Source organism: Lacerta agilis, chromosome 10 (genome assembly GCF_009819535.1).
Source record: "Lacerta agilis isolate rLacAgi1 chromosome 10, rLacAgi1.pri, whole genome shotgun sequence".
In the NCBI taxonomy this organism is placed as follows: Eukaryota; Metazoa; Chordata; class Lepidosauria; order Squamata; family Lacertidae; genus Lacerta; species Lacerta agilis.
Genome location: NC_046321.1, coordinates 9,879,249 through 9,899,201, shown reverse-complemented (window position 1 = coordinate 9,899,201; position 19,953 = coordinate 9,879,249). Strand labels below are relative to the sequence as shown.

Genomic DNA, 19,953 nt, shown 5'->3' with positions numbered 1-19,953 from the left:
AGTCTCCATTAGTAGCAATCTGTTCGAAACTATCATTTTGTTCATATTCAACGGAAGTAATAGTCTGTTCCCCTTTCTTTTTAGCCAAGAGGAGTTACCTGCCCATGATGCAGCAACGGAGAGGGTAAGTTCTTCATCTCTCACTTTAAATTACCAGTGATTGTTCTACTCAGTGCTGTGCCACTGCCAAAGGTACCGTATATGTGGGCAGATCATTGAGCATATGAAGCTGTCTTGAGTCAGATCATGACTCAAGGCTAGTGCTATCTGCTCTGACTGGCAGTGCCTCTTCTAGGTCTCAGGCAGTGATCACTGCCAGCCCTTCAACCTGGGATTCTGTAACTTGTAACTGGAGATATTGGAGATTGAAACTGGTGCACAGAAGGTGTCTTACACTGAAGCAGAATATTGGTTATGCTATGTACACCAGGGGGTGCAACATGGTCTCCATCTCTGACCAGTATGGACAATGGTCAAGGGCAATGGTTGGGAGTTACATTGCAGCAATATCTGGAAAGCACCACGTTGGCTGCCGCTGGTAGTCCTTTGTCTACAGTAACTGACAGCGACTCGCTAGAGTTTCAGACAGACATTCCCAGGGCTACCTGCAAATGCCAGAGATTGAACACAGGATTTTCTGCAGGCAAAGTTTGTATTCGACCATTTGAGTTTTACTGAGTTCTAACAGAAGACTGGGAAATTACTGTTTACCCAGGGGCGGACTTTGGTGTGATTGTGCCCCAAACTATGCCAAAAATTGGTGTCCCTTACCCAGTGCTCGCGTCATGCCAGGCTTTAGAAAGGAGGCACAAGGACTCTGGCAGAGTCCTAGAGCCCTCCCACCTCCTTCCCAGCTGAGCAAGTGCTATCTCGGCTTTGGGAAGGAGGCAGGGGGACTCTAGGACCCGGTCAGAGCCCTCAAACTTCCTTCCCATAGCTAGGCAAGTGCTTATCGATTTATGTTGCACAATATGCATGGTGTTTTGGCCCAAACCTTGTGTGCTGAAGACTTACTTGTGCCAGCAAATTCCACCACCCTCTGTGCATTCCACAGATTACATCATGATTAGACTTGGCTGTGCTGCAGCTGAGGCTGCTCGGAGTCAAATATATCGGTAGCTCTCTCTGTTAGATGTTCCTATTAAACCCATTCCCTTGTTCGTGAAATCTCTCAAAAGTGCCTCTCTTACTCAGATGTGGCGAGCTACTTTTTCTGCCCTTGCTCTTGGTGATTATTTGGCATTGAGTGTTGTCAAAAGAAGGCAGCTTATGTAGTCCCCATAGAGCTGTTAACACTCCTAGGATCAACTGAAAGGTCACTTGCCAAGAGGATGCTGAGCCCTGCTAGTGTGGGAAGGTGAAAGAGACACTTGTGTACTTTTTGCAGCTGTTTGCTGAGCTTCTACTTAATTAAGCCTCTTTAAATTACACTTGGGCCTCTGCCTAGTCCAGGATGCTCTCTAACTTAAATGCCCTCTGAAAACTTTTGCTCTTATCTGAAGATCCAGAAGCTATTTTCATCTAATGTATGACAGAATAGAAAATAGGGCCTTTTGTTACTACTTTAAAAAAACTTAAGGAGAATTTAGGACTGAATTTTGCATACAACATAATTCCACCAGTATATCTTTTGGGTAGGTTTTAGCAGAGATTTTTGACCTTGCATTTTTGGGTGCATCCATTATTTGACTTTTACTTGACTTTCAGATGGAAATGATGAAAGTTTGTGGGTAGGAGCAATTCTCAGTAATAGCTGGGTTGTTGCTACTTCTGGGTTGTTGAGTCCAGTCGGGTGTTAACAGTAAAACTAAAGAACAAGTTTTATTTTTCATCAAGTACAGTGATGCCTCGCTAGACGAAAATAATTCGTTCTGCGAGTATTTTCGTCTAGCGATTTTTTCGTCTAGCAAAGCACCAATGTAAATCACGGTTTTTGCTAGCCGAAAAAAAAAATTCGCCTTGCAAGGCAGCCCCATTGACGAATTCGTCTTGTGGGGCAGCCTTCCGCTAGACGAATGCCTTCGTCTAGTGAGTTTTTCGTCTAGCGAGGCATTCGTCTAGCGGGGCACCACTGTACAAGCATATAGTTTCAAAATACACAACTTTCTGACTAAACTTCACACTGACTGACTCTCTGCTGACTCACTTCGTATCCACCCCTGCTCCCAACTGAACTACTAATCTCAACTCCTTCAACTCCCCACTTCAACTGCCTCCATGCTGCACTTTATTTGCAAGTAACTCCTCCTCCCTGGGTTCCCATTGGTCAGTTACTTCCATTTATTTTAACCCTTTCTTTAACCTCCCAGGGTGATGTCACTATCACAGATGGGCAAGCGCCACATAAAGAAACCAGGGAAATGAGCTGCTTAAGCAAATCTGCATTCCTAACATCTGTCTGCTTGTCACTTGTGGGTGGAATATCAACATTTCTGAAGTTTAGCTATGCTAGGACTACTTAAGACTTTGGGGAACATCAGTGGAAAAGCTCTTTGGGACTGTTTTTTATTTTATTTACAGGAGTGTTTATAAACTCCATAAATTTATTAAAACATCGTAAGATTATAGAATAATAAAATACAGAATGACTAACACTGAACTGAACAAATTCTCTAAAAGCTGTTGGCAGTCGGGATCAAAAAAATAAGGTTGTAGGTGTCTGTCTGATTTCAGTAGTAACACTGTTCCAAAATACAGGTGTCACTGTAAGATCAGGGAGATCTCAGATTCACATATGCAAAGGAGAGAGCAGGGTACCAGAAGACCATTATAGCTATGCTATTCAGAAGCTGAAAAAGTAACTTGGTTCAAATGCTCAGGGAGCTATTGATAAATATTTTTGAGTATAGTATCTCTCCAATTTTTAAGCCAGAGAAAAAACTGTCCCGAATAGCATATTTAGGATGCATTGCTGCAGAAGCTAAAATTCAGTTGTTGCCCACAATTTATGATGCAGTCAACTAGCTGGGGAACAAAACTGTCACTAAAATGCCTTGCTGCACATTTAGTTTCTTGCACATTCTCTTGTGGAAGTCAAGTGTGTGCTGTTTTCTCTGAGAGTGCACATTAGTGGGAAGAATCTCTGCTTAACATAATATAAAGTTACTATGAAATTGTAGGGCTTCAGATAAGACTCTTCCTAAACACTGTAACAAAATGTTTTCGTTGGGTAGACTTTGCTTGATGAACGAATGCTAACCTTCCATAGGTATTTATCAGCAAAAGGAAAGATTATAGCATGCACAGTGGCTCTATTCCATTTAAGTGTTGTGAAGTGGTCTTAAATTACTGTAATTATGTCTGACTTTGGAATAACCTGTTGTTGCTTAGTATCTCTTTGCAGTGCAATGCTTTGATTAGGCTCTACAGTGGCATTTAAAATAAACTCCACATCTCCTATGGGTGTGGCAAAGTGCAGAGCAGAGTACATAATTTTCATTGTAACTTTTACCGGTCAGAACCTGGAGGTTGTTATATGGGAGATAGTCAAAACTTTGTATGTACAGTCAAGTACAGTAGATATTTCTGGAATGGGCAGGTTCAGGGTGAAACTGGCTTATCTACACATTAGGTGGCTATCGTTGGCATCAATCTGCCTTGGGAGACAATGGAGTGTGCCTTGGGGGTGAAGTCAAACCACTGTGTTAGCAGCAGCAAAGTGATCTCCCAGGGTGCAAGCCTGGGCAGTATGTATGGAGGTCCTATGGCAAGACCCCTCACTGATGTGGTCCAAAACAAGCAGAGCATTATGTTTGGCACCAGCTTGGCTGCAGAAGAATTCTGTTTTTATTGCTTGTTGTATTAAAATTTGAATACCATTTGGTTTTTTGGTTTTTTAAATTATGCACAGCACATTAAAATTTCTAAACAGGCAGGAAACTAATTAAGTGGTCGGCCAAAACCACCAGCAGCTTCCAAGTTATCCAGAAGAAAAATGCTTGGGGACCGTTCACTTAGAGCAGAAGCTTTGCAAGCAGGAGGTCCTAGGTCTGACCCTTGGCATCTCCAGCTAAAGGAATCAGGTGGCAGGTCCTGGGAAAGCCTTCTTCCTGAGGCCCCCAAGTGTCACTGCTGGGCAGAGGAAACAATAGAAGACTAGCTGAGAAACAATCATGTGGTCACTGCCAGTTGAAGGCATATTGCAGGGGTCAACAAAACTTTTCAGCAGGGGGCCAGTCCACTGTCCTTCAGACCTTGTGGAGGGCCGGACTATATTTTGGGGAGGGAAAAAAAGAACAAATTCCTGTGCCCCACAAATAACCCAGAGATGCATTTTAAATAAAAGCACACATTCTACTCCTGTAAAAACACCCGCCAGGCCCCACAAATAACCCAGGGTTTCATTTAAAATAAAAGGACATATTCTACTCATGTAAAAACATGCTGATTCCTGGAACGTCAGTGGGCCGGATTTCAAAGGCGATTGGGCCGGATCTGGCCCCCAGACCTTAGTTTGCCTACCCATGGCATATTGCTTAATCCTGCTTCAGTTTAGATTTATAAATGGCCTTACAGTGGTGCCCCGCTAGACGAAAATATTTCGTCCTGCGAAAATTTTTCGTCTAGCGGGTTTTTCGTCTAGCGAAGCGGCAATGACAGCCGCGCTTTCGCTAAACAAACAAACAAACAAAGACGAAAATTTTTCATCTTGCGAAGCAGCCCCATTGTCTTTTTCGTCTTGCGGGGCAGCTTCCGCTAGACGAATGCCATTCGTCTAGCGAGTTTTTCGTCTAGCGAGGCATTCGTCTAGCGGGGCACCACTGTATTCGCAAATATAATTTGTATTTTTAATTTTAATTTAATTTCTAATTTAATATGTGCTTTTCCTCCTTAATCCCTCTGTATTGGTTGGAAGATCAACATCAAACAAACTAAGATCATGGCCACTGGTCCCATCACCTACTGGCAAATAGAAGGGGAAGAAATGGAGGCTGTGAGAGATTTTACTTTCTTGGGCTCCATGATCACTGCAGATGGTGACAACAGTCACGAAATTAAAAGACACCTGCTTCTTGGGAGGAAAGCAATGACAAACATAGACAGCATCTTAAAAAGCAGAGACATCACCTTGCCGACAAAGGTCCATATAGTTAAAGCTATGGTTTTCCCAGTAGTAATGTATGGAAGTGAGAGCTGGACCATAAAGAAGACTGATCGCCGAAGAATTGATGCTTTTGAATTATGGTGCTGGAGGAGACTCTTGAGAGTCCCATGGACTGCAAAAAGATCAGACTTAACCATCATTAAAGAAATCAGCCCTGAGTGCTCACTGGAAGGACAGATCCTGAAGTTGAGGCTCCAATACTTAGGCCACCTCATGAGAAGAGAAGACTCCCTAGAAAAGACCCTAATGTTGGGAAAGATGGAGGGCACAAGGAGAAGGAGAAGACAGAGGATGAGATGGTTGGACAGTGTTCTTGAAGCGACTAGCATGAGTTTGGCCAAACTGCGGGAGGCAATGAAAGATAGGCGTGCCTGGCGTGTTCTGGTCCATGGGGTCACGAAGAGTCAGACACGACTGAATGACAACAAATTGGTTGGACATGATCAGCATCATTTTAAAGCTGGGGAGAAGAAACCCCAACATATTTCTTAAACATTTGCATTTGATTTATAATACCTGCCATTAATTTTTCTGATATGAAATGCGTAGCTGCGTCTGTTCCTAAATGCCTGTAAATGTCCAAACATTCTTTAGTACAGGTGAGATGAAGGGAATAATGCACTCTAATTTTATTTTCAGCAAAAGCAGCTTGAAATTGAAAGAACTACAAAATGGCTGAAGATGTTGAAAAGCTGGGAGAAATACAAGAACACAGAAAAGGTAAAGTGCTTCCACAGGCAGTTGCATTTACTGAATGCAACAGTATTAAATTGGATTCTGTGGTGCTGGGCTTTCATTTTCCTCTATCATAGCTTTCATTATAGCATTCATTTTAAACAACAAATGCACAAAGAGCCTTCCATTCAGCTAGTTTCCAAGAGCTTCATTGCTCTGGAAGTTAAGCCGCAGAAGAATAATTGCTTAGGAAGTACCAATTTTATAATTGTGCAGTAGGAATGGAGATGGTGAACACGAGCAGAAAGTTGTGAAGTTTCAATTAAATGTGTGCATGTTTTATTTTTTTTAAAACCAATATTCACTGGTAACATTCAGCCTATTCTCTCTCTCTTGTGTACGCACAAATCCCTCCCTGGTGTGTTGATCCTCTCATGCTGCAAGATTCTGAAAGGCATTGATGCCAAAAGAATAATGTTTCAGGAAATACATATGCGTTACTGTACATCAGTGTTATAGCTCTGTTAGTAGACTATGATATTTTTAATCTCAGAGTTGTTGCTTCGAGCCCCATGTTGGGGCCAAAAAAAAAAATCCTTGCATTGCAGGGGGGTGGACTAGATTATTTACTTATTTGTTTATTTATTTGAATGTAATCCTGCTGGTAGGGGTTTTCTTGTTTTGATTTTATATAAACCATCCTGGGAGCCTTTTTGGCTGAAGAGTGCGGGGCACAAATGCTCTAAATAAATAATAAATGATATGTAAATGCCTGAAGGAGTGGCTACTACCCAACCCAACGTAGGCCAGTATTTTTCAGTTCTGCTGAGTGCCTCCGCCTTCAGAGATGAGGCAGGTGCCAACTAGGGTGTTTTTTGCTATGGTACCCAGGTTATAGAGTAGTCTTCCCAGGGAGCCTCACTTGGCACCAACGTTTATGTCATAGGTGCCAGATGAAAACCTCTTTATTCACCCAGGCTTCTTAAGTACAATACATTTATAACATTTTACCTTCTCTCTCTCTCTCTCTCTCTCTCTCTCTCCTCTCTCTCTCTCTCTCTCTCTCTCTGTATATGTGGGGATTTGAACCCTGGCTTCCCCAGGTCATAGTCCAACCCTCTTAACTGTTACGCCACAGTGGCTCATGAACATTCTACTTGCTCAAAGGAAGCTTTCTAGCTATAGAACTTTTACAGGCAGTGAAGCTTCCATGGTAGGGTCTAAGGAGAAGGAGGAGCTTCACATCTAGCAGGAAAGACAACCAGTTTGTCTGTAGGAAGTGGGTTGGAGGCGCTGAGGTTTGAGGGAAAGAGAAGAGCAGGAGAAGATGGTCTGGGAGGAAATCCAAGCGGGACAGAAGCAGTGGCGGAGCTGGGGGATGGAGAGCAGGCGGGGCTGGGGCACGTCCTTGGGGGCGTGGCGCCCAGCGCAGGCAGGGGGCAGCCACGATGGCACCGCACCGGGATTGCGTTTCTGGGGCAGTGTGCTCCCCCCACACTCCTCTTCCTCTGCCAGTGGACAGAAGGGACTTGCACTGTTGGGTAGAAATGTACAGGAAAGGAAGATTTGCAAGATGGGAGGGATATATAGCAATTTGCTCTTGGTCATATTTCTCTTCACCAAAGGGCAGAATCCTGATTGATCAGATTTGGGTAGAAAGTGCTAAGAAATGGGCTTGGACCATTACTATGTTTAACGGTGTCCATCTAACAGGAATAACAGAGTTCCTGTAGATGCAATAACATTCTTGCTTTCCTCTCCTAACTGCCCACAAACCAGTTATGTACAAGTGTAAAATTTGAGACCCCCAAACTCCCAATTCCCATGTTGGGCATGTTTTGGAACTACTTTCCTTTTAATAATCCCATTTTAAAAATTATTATTATTATTCTCCTCCTACTACAGCAGCAATTGTATTACCTGGTACATGTTTTGTGTGCCGCATTGAAAAAGAACCTCAGAAACTAAGCACATTGCACCAATTTGTGATACAGCCCTTTCTCTCTGGAGGCTCTTACTATAGAAAATGTTTTACTATTTAGCCTCCCTCCCTTTGTTGGTCTTTTCTAAAGTTGGGAAGAGAAATGCTGGCAAAGGCATTTAAGGACGTTGAAGATGTTCTTTGGAATGTAAGGGAAGGAATGGTCCCTATCACGCCGATTTGGCAAAGTTTTTGAAAACGGATGATATACCTTGTGCAGTCTTAGCCAAGCCTTGATCTTGACTTCAGCTTCCTATCTCTAAAATGGGCATAAGTTATTGCCTTGACTTGCAGCATTGTTTGGAGCACAAGGACAGCAAAAACTTCTAAAGCACTTCTCAAATCTTGTGTGCTGCATAATATATAAATTGTAGAGAGGGAAGTACTTGTTCAACACCCCCCTCCACATGTGTGTGTGTGTGTGTGTGTGTGCGCACGCGCACCTACCCACCCAACTCCAATAACCTGCAACCTTTCTTTAGGAGCATAGGGAATCAGCACATTTGCCTCTCCGTATGCTGCGTGACAGCCCTTCTTGACCTGGTGCTTTGAGTTTATGTGTTTGCATCTTAATTATATCCTGCAGCTGAGATAGGGCATATCAAGCCATCAATCACGGCAGGCATTAAAACCTCCTTTGTCCTGGTGTGACCATAACTTTCAGGGTGCCTTGAATAAAAATGTCATTCACTGTATTCACATTCAAATGTCTTCTTTGCTGTGCCATCTGACTCGCTTGTTGATGGAGTAGCTATCTGACTGAGAGAAAAGAAATAAGGAAGCATCAGGGAGGAGGGGGGGGGGAGAAACTGCCAGGCTTGAGGTAGCTGAAAATAATTTAGAGTTTATTGAGAGACTCTGTGTCAAATTGTCCCCTTGTTCACCATTCCCCTGTCCATAGCTTCCAAAGAATAAATAAAAGCCTCTCTGAGATTCAGAAGGAGATAGCAACAAGGCTTCCTCTTGCTGTCCCATCTCTGATTCGCACAGAATGAGGCTCCATATGGCCTGAAGCCTCCGCGTGACTGTAGTAGCTATGGGTTCTAGCAGCTGCTACAGCCACTTGCAGATCACTTCTGTTTATTTATTGTATTCAGATAACGCCATGTAACCAAGTTCACAGGGTAGCTTACAACAAGAATCAAAATTAAAAATGGATCCAGCAAAACATATACAATTAATATAATAACAAGTGGCAAAGAGAACACTGATTAGCCCTTCCAACCCTCTCTGTGGGCAGTTTCCAGCTAACACATCATGTCAGTCCAAGGAATTCTGCTTATGGAACAGAACTCCCTTCACCCACACATGCACCCCACGGCCTCCCAATATCTGCTCTGGAAGGTTGGGGAAAATCCCAGAACATACTGTATATTCTGGCGTATAAGACTACTTTTTAATCCAGGAAAATCTTCTCAAAAGTCGGGGGTCATCTTATATGCCGGGTGGAGAATCTGTGGTCGAGTATATCTCAAACTCTATATTTTAACTGGAAAAGTTGGGGGTCGTCTTATACGCCGGAAAATACGGTATTTAGTGGGTGTATGGGGGTTAGAGGAGTGCCGTGGCACAAGTGGAAATCCTTTCAGTGATAGAATGAGTTAGTTGGATACTATTCTGTGTCTCCAACACCATTTTGCTTGCTTACTTTCCATTTTGGCAGGACATGGTTTAATCTTTGACCCCAGAGCAATTTCTGATGCTTTGTTTCCTGTTAATTTATTTTAACTGTTAATTCCTGGTTATTTGAGTCCAGTAAGAAACCAGGTGTTCTGAAGAGAGAAAGGATGAAAGAAGAGAGGATGAGGGTTCTTTGCAGGTGGATATAACAGCTGGTTCAATCTTTAGCTTTTACAATCACCCTGAGATTTTTCTCCTCATGCTGAACAAGATCTTGGTTCTTACAAACTCAGGAAAGCAAGAATACCTGTGAATTTTCTTGTTTGTACAGATAATGAAGCCCCAAAGGAATACACAGGGCTTTTTGTCCTTTTCATGAATGATTTGGAGGGATGGAGGTGGCTGGGGAGATGTTTATCTCAGTCATTATGAAACATAAGAGTCTAATCCTTGACTTTTGAGCTCTGCAAGGATTGCAGAAGAACATGGCTGCCAGTGCTAGCACAAGGGAAAAAAATGCTTGAGAACCAGGTTCTCTTATTTTTGAAACTAAGCCTATATCATCAAATAGGTGCATTAAAATATTGGAGCATGATTCTGAATGTGAAGATGAGAACATTATATAATTGAATGCTATCAAGCTATTGACAGAAATATTCCATTGCATGGTTGGGGAATACTTTTGGAAAACTGGAAAGGCCTTGCATTTAAAAATACTTCTATATTTTGTTTGACTTTCTATAATAAGCCTCTTCCCGCCTCCAGTGGAGATGCCCAGAGCAGTCGGCAACGAGTATAAAGGCATAACCAAAATAGTAAACAATATCCAGAAACAATTTAAAATAGGAACCACAGTATGCAAAGGAAAGATTTCTGAGATGAAAATTATTACAAAACGGTGTTACGCTGCTGTTGTTGTTCATGGTGGCTATTGGCAGAAAATGTACCACTGTGGGGAGTTTACAGAACTAGATTACAGCCAGATGTGCCCCACCAGTAATAGTCTGATAGAACATCAAAGATTGGAGGTGGCAGCAGGAGCCACAACAGGAGAGGGTTATTACTTGCACACACTGCTGCTTCTGCAGTTTTCCAGAGCCATCTGGTTGGCTGCTATGGGAAGCAGGCAGCTGCACGAGACTGACCTTTGGTCTGATCCTGCAGGACTCTTCTCCTCTTTTTAAAAAATACCCTGGACATAGGAATCTGCCTTATACCAAGTCAGACCATTGATCCATGTAACTCAGTACAGTAGTGCCCCGCTAGACGAAAATAATTTGTTCTACGAGTGTCTTCGTAGAGCGAATTTTTCGTCTAGCGAAGCGGCAATGCAGCGCGGAGGTTTTCGCGCCAAAAATAATAATTTTTTTCGTCTTGCGAGGCAGCCCCATTGACTTTTTCGTCTTACGGGGCATTCGTCTAGCGGGGCACCACTGTATTGTCTTCCCAGACAGGCTGTGACTGTTGAGGGCTCGAGGCTGGGTAGAATCCTAGCCCCACCTGGAGATGCCAGGAATTCAACCTTCCACATGCAGAACAGAGCTAAGCTCCGGGTGAGGCTGCTGCCACAACTGGATGTCACCTGCCTGTTTCCTTGTGATTGTGTGGCCTTCATTTCGCTCCTATAAATACATTTTTTAAAAAAATCTCTTGTATCAGCTAAGCCAGTGCCAACAAAACAATATTTTTCTTCCTTCGAAGAATATACCCTCAATATTGGCAGCTTATAAGATTTTCTCTGTCTTTTCTGTGTCTCTGAAATCTGAGAAGGCAGCGGGAATCCTTAATCCAGTTTGGTTTTCTTTTCTTTTTTTAAGTCAGAATCTGGTAACATCTGTCTGTAATAAAGGACTTCCTTTTTGGAGAACAAGATCAATTAGATTTAAGTGTCAGTAGCCTGCAGAAAAGTCTGGAAAATTATGTAGCATGGCTCTAAAGGCTTCTTTTTGACTGCTAGTACTGTCCCGACGCTACCTTTCAACATTCTCAGAATCTTTTCAGTAACAATTAATGCACATTTTCCATGCCTTTGATATGGTCCATTAATTTGTGACTTCGCTTCTGAATTGGAATTGGCTGGAAAGGCCACTCAAACTCAAGGGTTGTTACCATTTTTAAGTGTGCAGCTGAAAGCAACATGTAAGCACAACAAATCTGATTGCAGATGTAAAATTTTTTTTGTAAATGAATCATCATCTGGCTGCAGCACTCTAAAGCAGACACCTGATGGCAAGTGATATTAGAGTTTCAAAAGAATTAACACCCCCCCCCTCCAGTGCACACAATTGCATTCACTAACAGAGAATAGTCTCAAGGGTTGGGGGTGTGGGTGGGTGTCTGCCAGTGTAAGAAGCTCGGGATTTTAAATAGCAATAGGAAGCATTTAGTTGTGGGACTTATGATGATTATGGAAAGCCAATGTGTACATATTTTCGTAAGCCACCTTTCTGGACCATCAGCTTTATTTCCCATCATGTGGAAGGGTTGTTGTGAAGAAGTAGACAGAACATAAAGCACTTTGCAAATTTATGATAAGAATCTAATCTGTCAAATTTCTTGCCGCCCCCCCCCCCAAATACCTTTGCTTTTTGTTCAACGTGATAACTTCTATTGCACGTTAGCTAAGCCTGATTTGGTTTTTTCCCTTCAGAACTTAATGAACTGCTGTTTCCGAGAAACATTGTCCCACTCATCTACTGCTGTGTAATCGGAGCAGATTTACCATGCTCACAGCTGGCATATTCCCACAAGGCCCTATACCCGCTTGGCCTGGAGTGCGCGGCAGCTGTTGATGCAGCTGTTTGCACTGCATCCTGCCGTTTCCTCATTCTGCCTTGATCAATTATAATTGCATCAGACAGCGGTGAATCATCTGCTATATTTCATTTACCCTCCGTGTGCATGATAGATACTGCTGTTTCCTTATCATGTTCAGCCTTACAACCAGAAAGAGAATATCCACATTTTAGAAATTGGTTACAGGTAGGTAGCCTTGTTGGTCTGCCATAGTCAAAAAAATATATCCTTCCAGTAGCACCTTAGAGACCAACTAAGTTTGTTCTTGGTATGAGCTTTCGTGTGCATGCACACTTCTTCAGATGTGTATCTGAAGAAGTATCTGATGGTATCTGAAGAAGTGTGCATGCACACGAAAGCTCATACCAAGAACAAACTTAATTGGTCTCTAAGGTGCTACTGGAAGGATATTTTTTTATTTTTTTATTTTGTTTAGAAATTGGTGTCTGTGTGTAGTGATTTTTCCAATAGCGGTCCTTTAGTCCATAGCTGAGTGCAGATGCTTACCTGGGTCAAAGATCCTTCTTTCTGGGCAGAGGACTGAGCAAACATGCCTGCCCCATATTCATAATGGAATACGTGATGAAGATGTTTCGTGAGGATGCTTCCATGCACGAGGGCTGAATCACAATTCTCCCTTCGTCTTCCTTTTTCTTCTGAGTGGGAATAATCATACAATTCTGACTTCTGTACAGAAGCATTCCAAGCAATTATGTGGAACACCCACCTCTCCACCTCTGCCCTTACGGTCAGAGTGTAGCAATGTGTGAGAGTATATGAGAGCTACTCTCCCACGAGAACAGGATGTTGGGCCTTCATAAGCACCCAAACAGACCTTTTGAAGAAGCTAACCACGGTTTCCACAGCCAATGGGATATAACTACTTTCTGGTTGTCGCATTGTAAGTGTCCGAGGGTAAAAAGTGATGACCACATAATAGGAAATATTTCTAATACTTATTATCTGCAATAATTTGGAACTTTAAGCATCCAGTTATTTTTTAATTCGTGTGTGTGGATGTGAGAAAGGGTGTTGCTTTGAAGGATTTAATTTACATTGCAAGGTTAAAAGCAACAGTCACGCCATGTAATGGGATTGATCCGCAGAGCTAGCTTGCAAAATCCGCCACTAGTTTCCCCCCCCCCCCCATGCAGTATTTGACATAGCAGCTAAAGGTTTATAACTGTGAAATCCTTTATGAATTCATTTGATTTGTAAATTGCAACGTGGAGCCAGGAGTTTAAGTGTCTAATCAGTTATTGATTTTGTTTTAACCTTCCAGAACGTGGTGCTTTTGGTGAGACTCATCTCAGGTGAAACCCACAGCCAATTAGCAACAAACCGCTAGGTGTTCTATATCAGTATGCCTGTCAGGGCCAACTAGATGTTACACAAGAGATGCGTAAACAGCCTTCCAATTCTCTCTTAAAAAAAAAAAAAGATTAGTAGCTACTTGATTCTTATGAGTTCAAGCAGAGGAATGGCAGGAGGGGGAAAGGTGTAAATGGTGAACAACTGTGCCCCCCCCCCCCCGAATGCTTGCATTAGCTTGTATTTTGAATTTTGTGCACAGTATTCTATGCAAACATCTATTGCATTGTAAAACAACTGTAGGAATGATTTCGAAGTTACAGCCATTCTTAGCACTGTACACTTGGGAACATTACTGCACGGGGCGGGGTGTGTGTGTGTGTGGATATTAGGACCCTGTAGGAAGAAAGGAGTAGGCCACAATATGATGGAGCTGCGGAAAGTTACCACTATGTCTTAAGTGTTGGGGTTGATGGTGTGTGTATATTTCTTATGCTGTACATGTGGCATCCATGGTGCAGTCTACATGCAAATCTAGTCTCCACTTTCTACAATTTAAAGAGGGGCTCCCAAACTGTGGTCCACCAGTGTCAGTGGTTTTGTGGTTGAAGACAGGAGAGGACACCTGTGTCAAATTAATCTGGCGTGGTGCAAATGGCTGCTCTTTCAATCCTGGCATCATGTCCTGTATTTATATTGCCACGTTTTGCACCATTGTCCTGGGAGACATCACACTGGTAGCAGTTCAGCTCAGTTTCATTTTGCCGCTGGCCATAACAATAGTAGCTTGTAAGTTATAAGCAGTGGTGACAGGTGACACATTGTGTTGAATGGTGGTGATCAAGGCTCCAGTTTGACCATATATTTATATATGACCCTATTGACCCCCCCAATTGCTGTTTACACAAATAAAAGAAGTTTTTGTTTTTAAGGAGCAAAATCAGTGTTCTTGTGTGAGTGCTCAAACTGCAGCCAAAAAAGGTCTGTTAGGGAGCACATCTGATTACCTTCTGTGAACCCGCACGGCAGAGCAACTATTTCCCTTATAATTCCTCACATTACCCCTTCCTCCTTTTTTCACATGCTTTTCAGTGCATGGCACACCTACTGAATCAACAAAGAGAGAATATCATTGAAACTTGTCATGCGCATACACACAAACACAGGCCAGTTCTGTCTAAATTAATAATACCATTTACTTTGTTCCCAGGTTTTAGGTTTTGGTATAGTCACCACATCACATCTTTTTCTGCTTTACTCCTGCTTGATGTTGCTTATTTGTTTATTTACACAGTTTCATAGGAGAATTTATAAAGGAATTCCACTGCAGCTGAGAGGTGAAGTCTGGTCTTTGTTGCTTGATGTCCCTAAAATGAAAGAAGAAATGAAAGACTATTATAATGTGAGTTTCTAAAAAATCAGAAATACTGTATTGTGCCCAAGTATTTGAAAATTAGACTGCATAGTGCTTTAGTATTCCATGATACAACTAATACAACAAATTGTATTATTATTATTATTTAATTAAAATCTAGTTCAGAAAGGACTAACTGCTTTCATAAAGATTGTTCTTATCCATTTCATACCTCCAACTTTACTATCAGGTAGAATGACAACCTATGTATAGCCTTCATGATTCCCTCTGCCTCAAAGGAGAAAGGGTTGATCAGCTTTTCATGAAAGCATTCACTGTGGAAGAAGTCAGTGACTAATTTTCATGGTTCTGGCACCGGTTTCTATATCCTTGTTTGTAGAACATGCGTCAGCGTTCAGGTTCCTTATTAGAAGCAAATATTTGAGTTCTCAGAAAATGCAGAATCCACACAGAGAACAATGGCTTGCAAATACTCTTGATTAGCACACTTAAAATGTCCGCTGCTCATGTCATCCTTTAGATGGAACAGTTCAAAAGTTGAGAGGCATCTTTCTCGAAAGTCCTTATTAAATCCTATTAATAGGAACCTAGCTGCGTCCAGTTGTTTTCCAGGAAATGTCCCCATTTCTCATCTTGCAACTGCACTACTCATAAACAGGATAGTCTTGTTCCTAGAAGCCATTGGGCGCTTTCTCTTTAGCAAGCTGCTTAACCTTTTCTGCCTCTGCCGTTTCCTCCCATGCTAAAGCATGCACACCCACTCCACTCTCTGAAGCTGGAGACAGATGTGATGTAGCAGAGCTATGATCAGGGTTCCTCTACCACCATGCCACCAACTTTTAAGAAAAATGGGGGTGGTGGTAATTGGCAAGTTCTGCCCAAGCTGATTCCAATCTAAGTCCCACTCTGATCCCCACTGCTCTTTGCCCTCCTTGAGGGAAAATGCAGAGGTGCTTGAATCTACCTCCCACGCAGCAGACCTAATACCATCTTCGGGGAATGGGATTCTTGTTTTATATTGGAAAAACAAAATAGGAAAAAGTTTAAACTCCTATTCCTCCTAATGCCAGTGGTCCATTACTCCTGTCAGAAGCAGACCCTTTTCTGGTTGCTTTGAAGTAAAAACAAAGAATATCACCACCATACAAAAGAAGCCTTCGGAGCATAGGAGGTGTGTTGTTTTTTTCTCAAGGCCAACCACCGATCCATCTAGTTCGGTGTCATCTGCACTGCTGGCAATAGCTTTCCAGACAGGGGTCTTTACTAGCTACCTGCAGATGCTGGGAATTGAACCTGTGCATGTAGCCAGTGTGCAATGGCCTAAACCCAGTGTTTTCTTCTTCTTCTCTAAAATAAATAAGTAAATGATTAGGGGTACTCTCATTTTCCTACTCATATTGAAATGCTGCCCCTCAATGAGGCCAAACTTAGATTCACAAAATGTTTAGGTGTATGTGTACCCCTGTGCCCCCCCCCCCCCAAAAGCACTGCCTAAACTTAATCAGAGGTGTTATACCTGCTTGGACTCCATGTCCTTGACTGAAAGCAAGCTTTTGAATCTTACAAAAATAGACCTTGTATATAAAGACAAACTCCAGTTTCATTTCCCTAATACCCTGAAAGCCTTTCTGACAAGCTTCTGCCAGCTTTTAAGTCGTATGTGCTTGACTGACATGCTCCATACAGAATAAGGAGCGTACTGGATGATAGAATGGACTGTACCACTTTAGATTAGATTGGGGACAGGAGATGTCACGTTTTGGAGTGTCCTCCCTTATGTTTAAAGCAAACAGACACAGCCTTCCTGCAAATAGCAGCCCAACCTGGTAGGTAGAAGGTTAGAATAGACTTTGTTTTTCTCAGACCTGGTTTTATTTGAAGCTAGCATTTTAAAATGGCATTAATGTTTTTTACAGCCTGAAACGGCAAAATCCACTCTTACTTTCCTAGGAGTCTTGCCAACCTGGTATCCTCCTGCTGAGAATTGTTGTGTAGTGTAGTGTAGTGTAGTGTAGTGTAGTGTAGTGTAGTGTAGTGTAGTGTAGAGCTCATCACATTGGTGAAAGGGTACTATCTCCTTCTGCTTTATGTGTGAGATCTCTGGGCCAGCCAAGCCTTCAGTGTACAGTGGTACCTCGGGTTACATACACTTCAGGTTACATACACTTCAGGTTACATACGCTTCAGGTTACAGACTCCGCTAACCCAGAAATAACGCTTCAGGTTAAGAACTTTGCTTCAGGATAAGGACAGAAATTGTGCTCTGGTGGCGCAGCGGCAGCAGGAGGCCCCATTAGCTAAAGTGGTGCTTCAGGTTAAGAACAGTTTCAGGTTAAGAATGGACCTCCAGAACGAATTAAGTACGTAACCAGAGGTACCACTGTAATATGAATATATGACATAGATGTATAAATCCAGATTCAGGCTATAATCTAGTCACAGTTAAATCTTTCCAACTGAAATTGGTTGAACTTAAAAGCACTTAAAGCATTTGCTTAACTTTCCCATTTAAATCAATTGGCCTCAGAAGTACTTTGTCCAGATCCTGCCCTTTCTTCTTAGTTATGGGTCATGGTTGTCATCCTGTGTTCAGTTCATTGTTGCTTGTTAAGATCCAGTGGAACTATTCATCAAGATTCAGAAGAATTTGAAATGGCCTACAACTAATCTTAACAAAGACTACAAGTTAACTACAGAAAAACAAAAACAAATAAAAGGGGTTTAGAAGAACCGGGTCTATCTTCAAAGGTTACAGATGCCATCTAGTGATGTGTTCAGGAAAAGAAAGAAAACATGTCCACCAGGACATGCAAAACTCAAGTGTCTACATTTAAAGTAAAGGCTTGGGCAGTATATTTTTTTAAAATCTTAAAACTGTTGAGAGGGACATGGATCATTGCTGCCAGCTGAAAGTCTTAGAATTCTTTACGTACAAATTAATAACTGATATACTGTTAGGGAAATATAATAATGAAGCTTTAGTTGACTTCAAACGTAGGGTTGGGTATGCAGGTGTGCAGGTGGACTATTGAAGGAGAACTGGTTTGCATTCCTATGTAGAAATTCTCCCAGCTGCATGTCCAGTCTAGAACATATGCATGAACTGTGAGGTTGTGATACATACACTTGCTGATTATTTTCTCCTCCCTCCCACAAGACCTTAAAAACCCAAGCAAGAGGTACCTCACCAGATATCAGGCAGATTGACCTTGATGTAAATCGGACATACCGGGATCATATCATGTTTAGAGACCGATACGGAGTTAAGTAAGTAAAGCTAACATCTACTATTCTACACCTTTTCTTATGTATTGCAGACCTTCAGAACACCTCACCAAGATCAGGCATTTTGAAAAGCCTTCCTTTGCCAATATTGATTTGTGGAAACAGTGGCAGTGCTAAACCAGGCGTGCTCCCCCTCTTCTCCCCAACCCTTCTGCCCAGGCAGGAAGAGGAGGAATTGGAAAGCTTTTGTTTTCCCTGTATTGCAGCCGTCGAAAAACTGGTGTCTATCCCCCCTTCTCCATTTTTGGACTACAACTCCCATCAGCCCCAGCCAACAAGTTCTGGCTGCAGCTGATGGGAGTTGTGGTCAAAACCATCTGGAGGGCACAGGGTTGGCTGGGGCTGCTTTACAGTGTACAACGTTAACACATTTTATGGAGCAAGATAATAAAAAAGTAATAAATAGCATAATAATAGCATCATAATAAAATAATAATCAAAACAACAGTCTCTCTCTCCCCTCCCCCAAGTTTTAACAGGCCATAGATTATTAAATGGCCAAAGTCCTGGGTAAAGAGGAATGTTTTTGCTTGATGACTGATGACATGTAATGATGGCAAGCCTCTCTGGGGAGAGCATTCCATAGATGGGGAACCGCCACAGAAAAGGCCCATTCTTTTGTTGCCACCCTCGAGGGGGTGAGGGGTGAGGGACATAGAGAAAGGCCTCAGATGACATCCGCAGGGTCTGGGTCAGTTTGTATGGGGAGAGGTGGTCCTTAAGGTGTTGAGTTCCTGAGCTATGTAAAGTGTTATCTGTCAACACCAGAACTTTGAATTGGGCCCGGAAACTAATTGGCATCTTTGACCAAACTAGGGACATTGATTCATTACTAACTATGGCTAAGGTAAAGGTAAAGGGACCCCTGACCATTAGGTCCAGTCGTGGACGACTCTGGGGTTGCGGTGCTCATCTTGCTTTATTGGCAGAGGGAGCCGGCGTACAGCTTCCGGGTCATGTGGCCAGCATGACTAAGCCGCTTCTGGCGAACCAGAGCAGTGCACGGAAATGCCGTTTACCTTCCCGCCGGAGCGGTACCTATTTATCTACTTGCACTTTGTGCTTTCGAACTGCTTGGTTGGCAGGAGCAGGGACTGAGCAACGGGAGCTCACCCCGCCACGGGGATTCGAACCGCCGACCTTCTTATCGGCAAGCCCTGGGCTCAGTGGTTTAACCCACAGCACCACTCACGTCCCTATGGCTAGTTTTCAGCAAATCAGCTTCATTACTCATTGTTTTAGGTTAACATGGGTTTCATGTGACATCTGAGGGAAGGGCCATTGAGATGGGCTGTGACAGCGGTCTTCCTTCCTCCCTGGCTTTTAGTGTGTTGTCTCTTTGCTACTGCAGATAAATGTATGGAAATCTCTATTCAGCTATCTGAAGCTCTAAGCATCCTTTAATGTTTGTATATTATTCATAAAAACATTTTTATACCACGTGGTTATGTACTTCGAAGAAAAATAGTAAGAGCCTCATCTGGAGAGAGACTGGAAGCTTTTAAAATAAGGACGCTTTAAGAAAAACAAGAAAGAACCTATGTTGCTGAAGCATTTCCCCAGATTTAATACATAAAGAAGCTTGTGCCTATGGGAGGGAAATGCTTCATGTAAGCTTGATCACAGGAGTAATTTAATCTCTCACCGAATATGTTTTTCCTTACAAAATCCTTTTCTGCATCCCATAGGAGAATGTGATGTACATGGCTTCCTAACGTAATAATATATTCTTAGTTTAATATCCGTGAAACTGGTGGTTGAAGTGTAGTGTTCCATGTATCAGTGAGGGTCCTTGAATGCTCCTTT

The 19,953-nt window shown here is 42.5% G+C and overlaps 1 protein-coding gene across 1 annotated transcript in view; it reads left to right on the top strand.

The window, feature by feature from the left end:
* The window catches only part of USP6NL (USP6 N-terminal like), a 107,939-nt gene that overhangs the window by 59,690 nt on the left and 28,296 nt on the right, over positions 1-19,953 (top strand). Inside the window, exons 4-7 of the mRNA XM_033163202.1 lie at positions 85-124; positions 5,744-5,824; positions 14,782-14,889; positions 18,020-18,129. Coding sequence (XP_033019093.1) covers positions 85-124; positions 5,744-5,824; positions 14,782-14,889; positions 18,020-18,129 — 339 coding nt within the window. The remainder of the gene's footprint in view (positions 1-84; positions 125-5,743; positions 5,825-14,781; positions 14,890-18,019; positions 18,130-19,953) is intronic.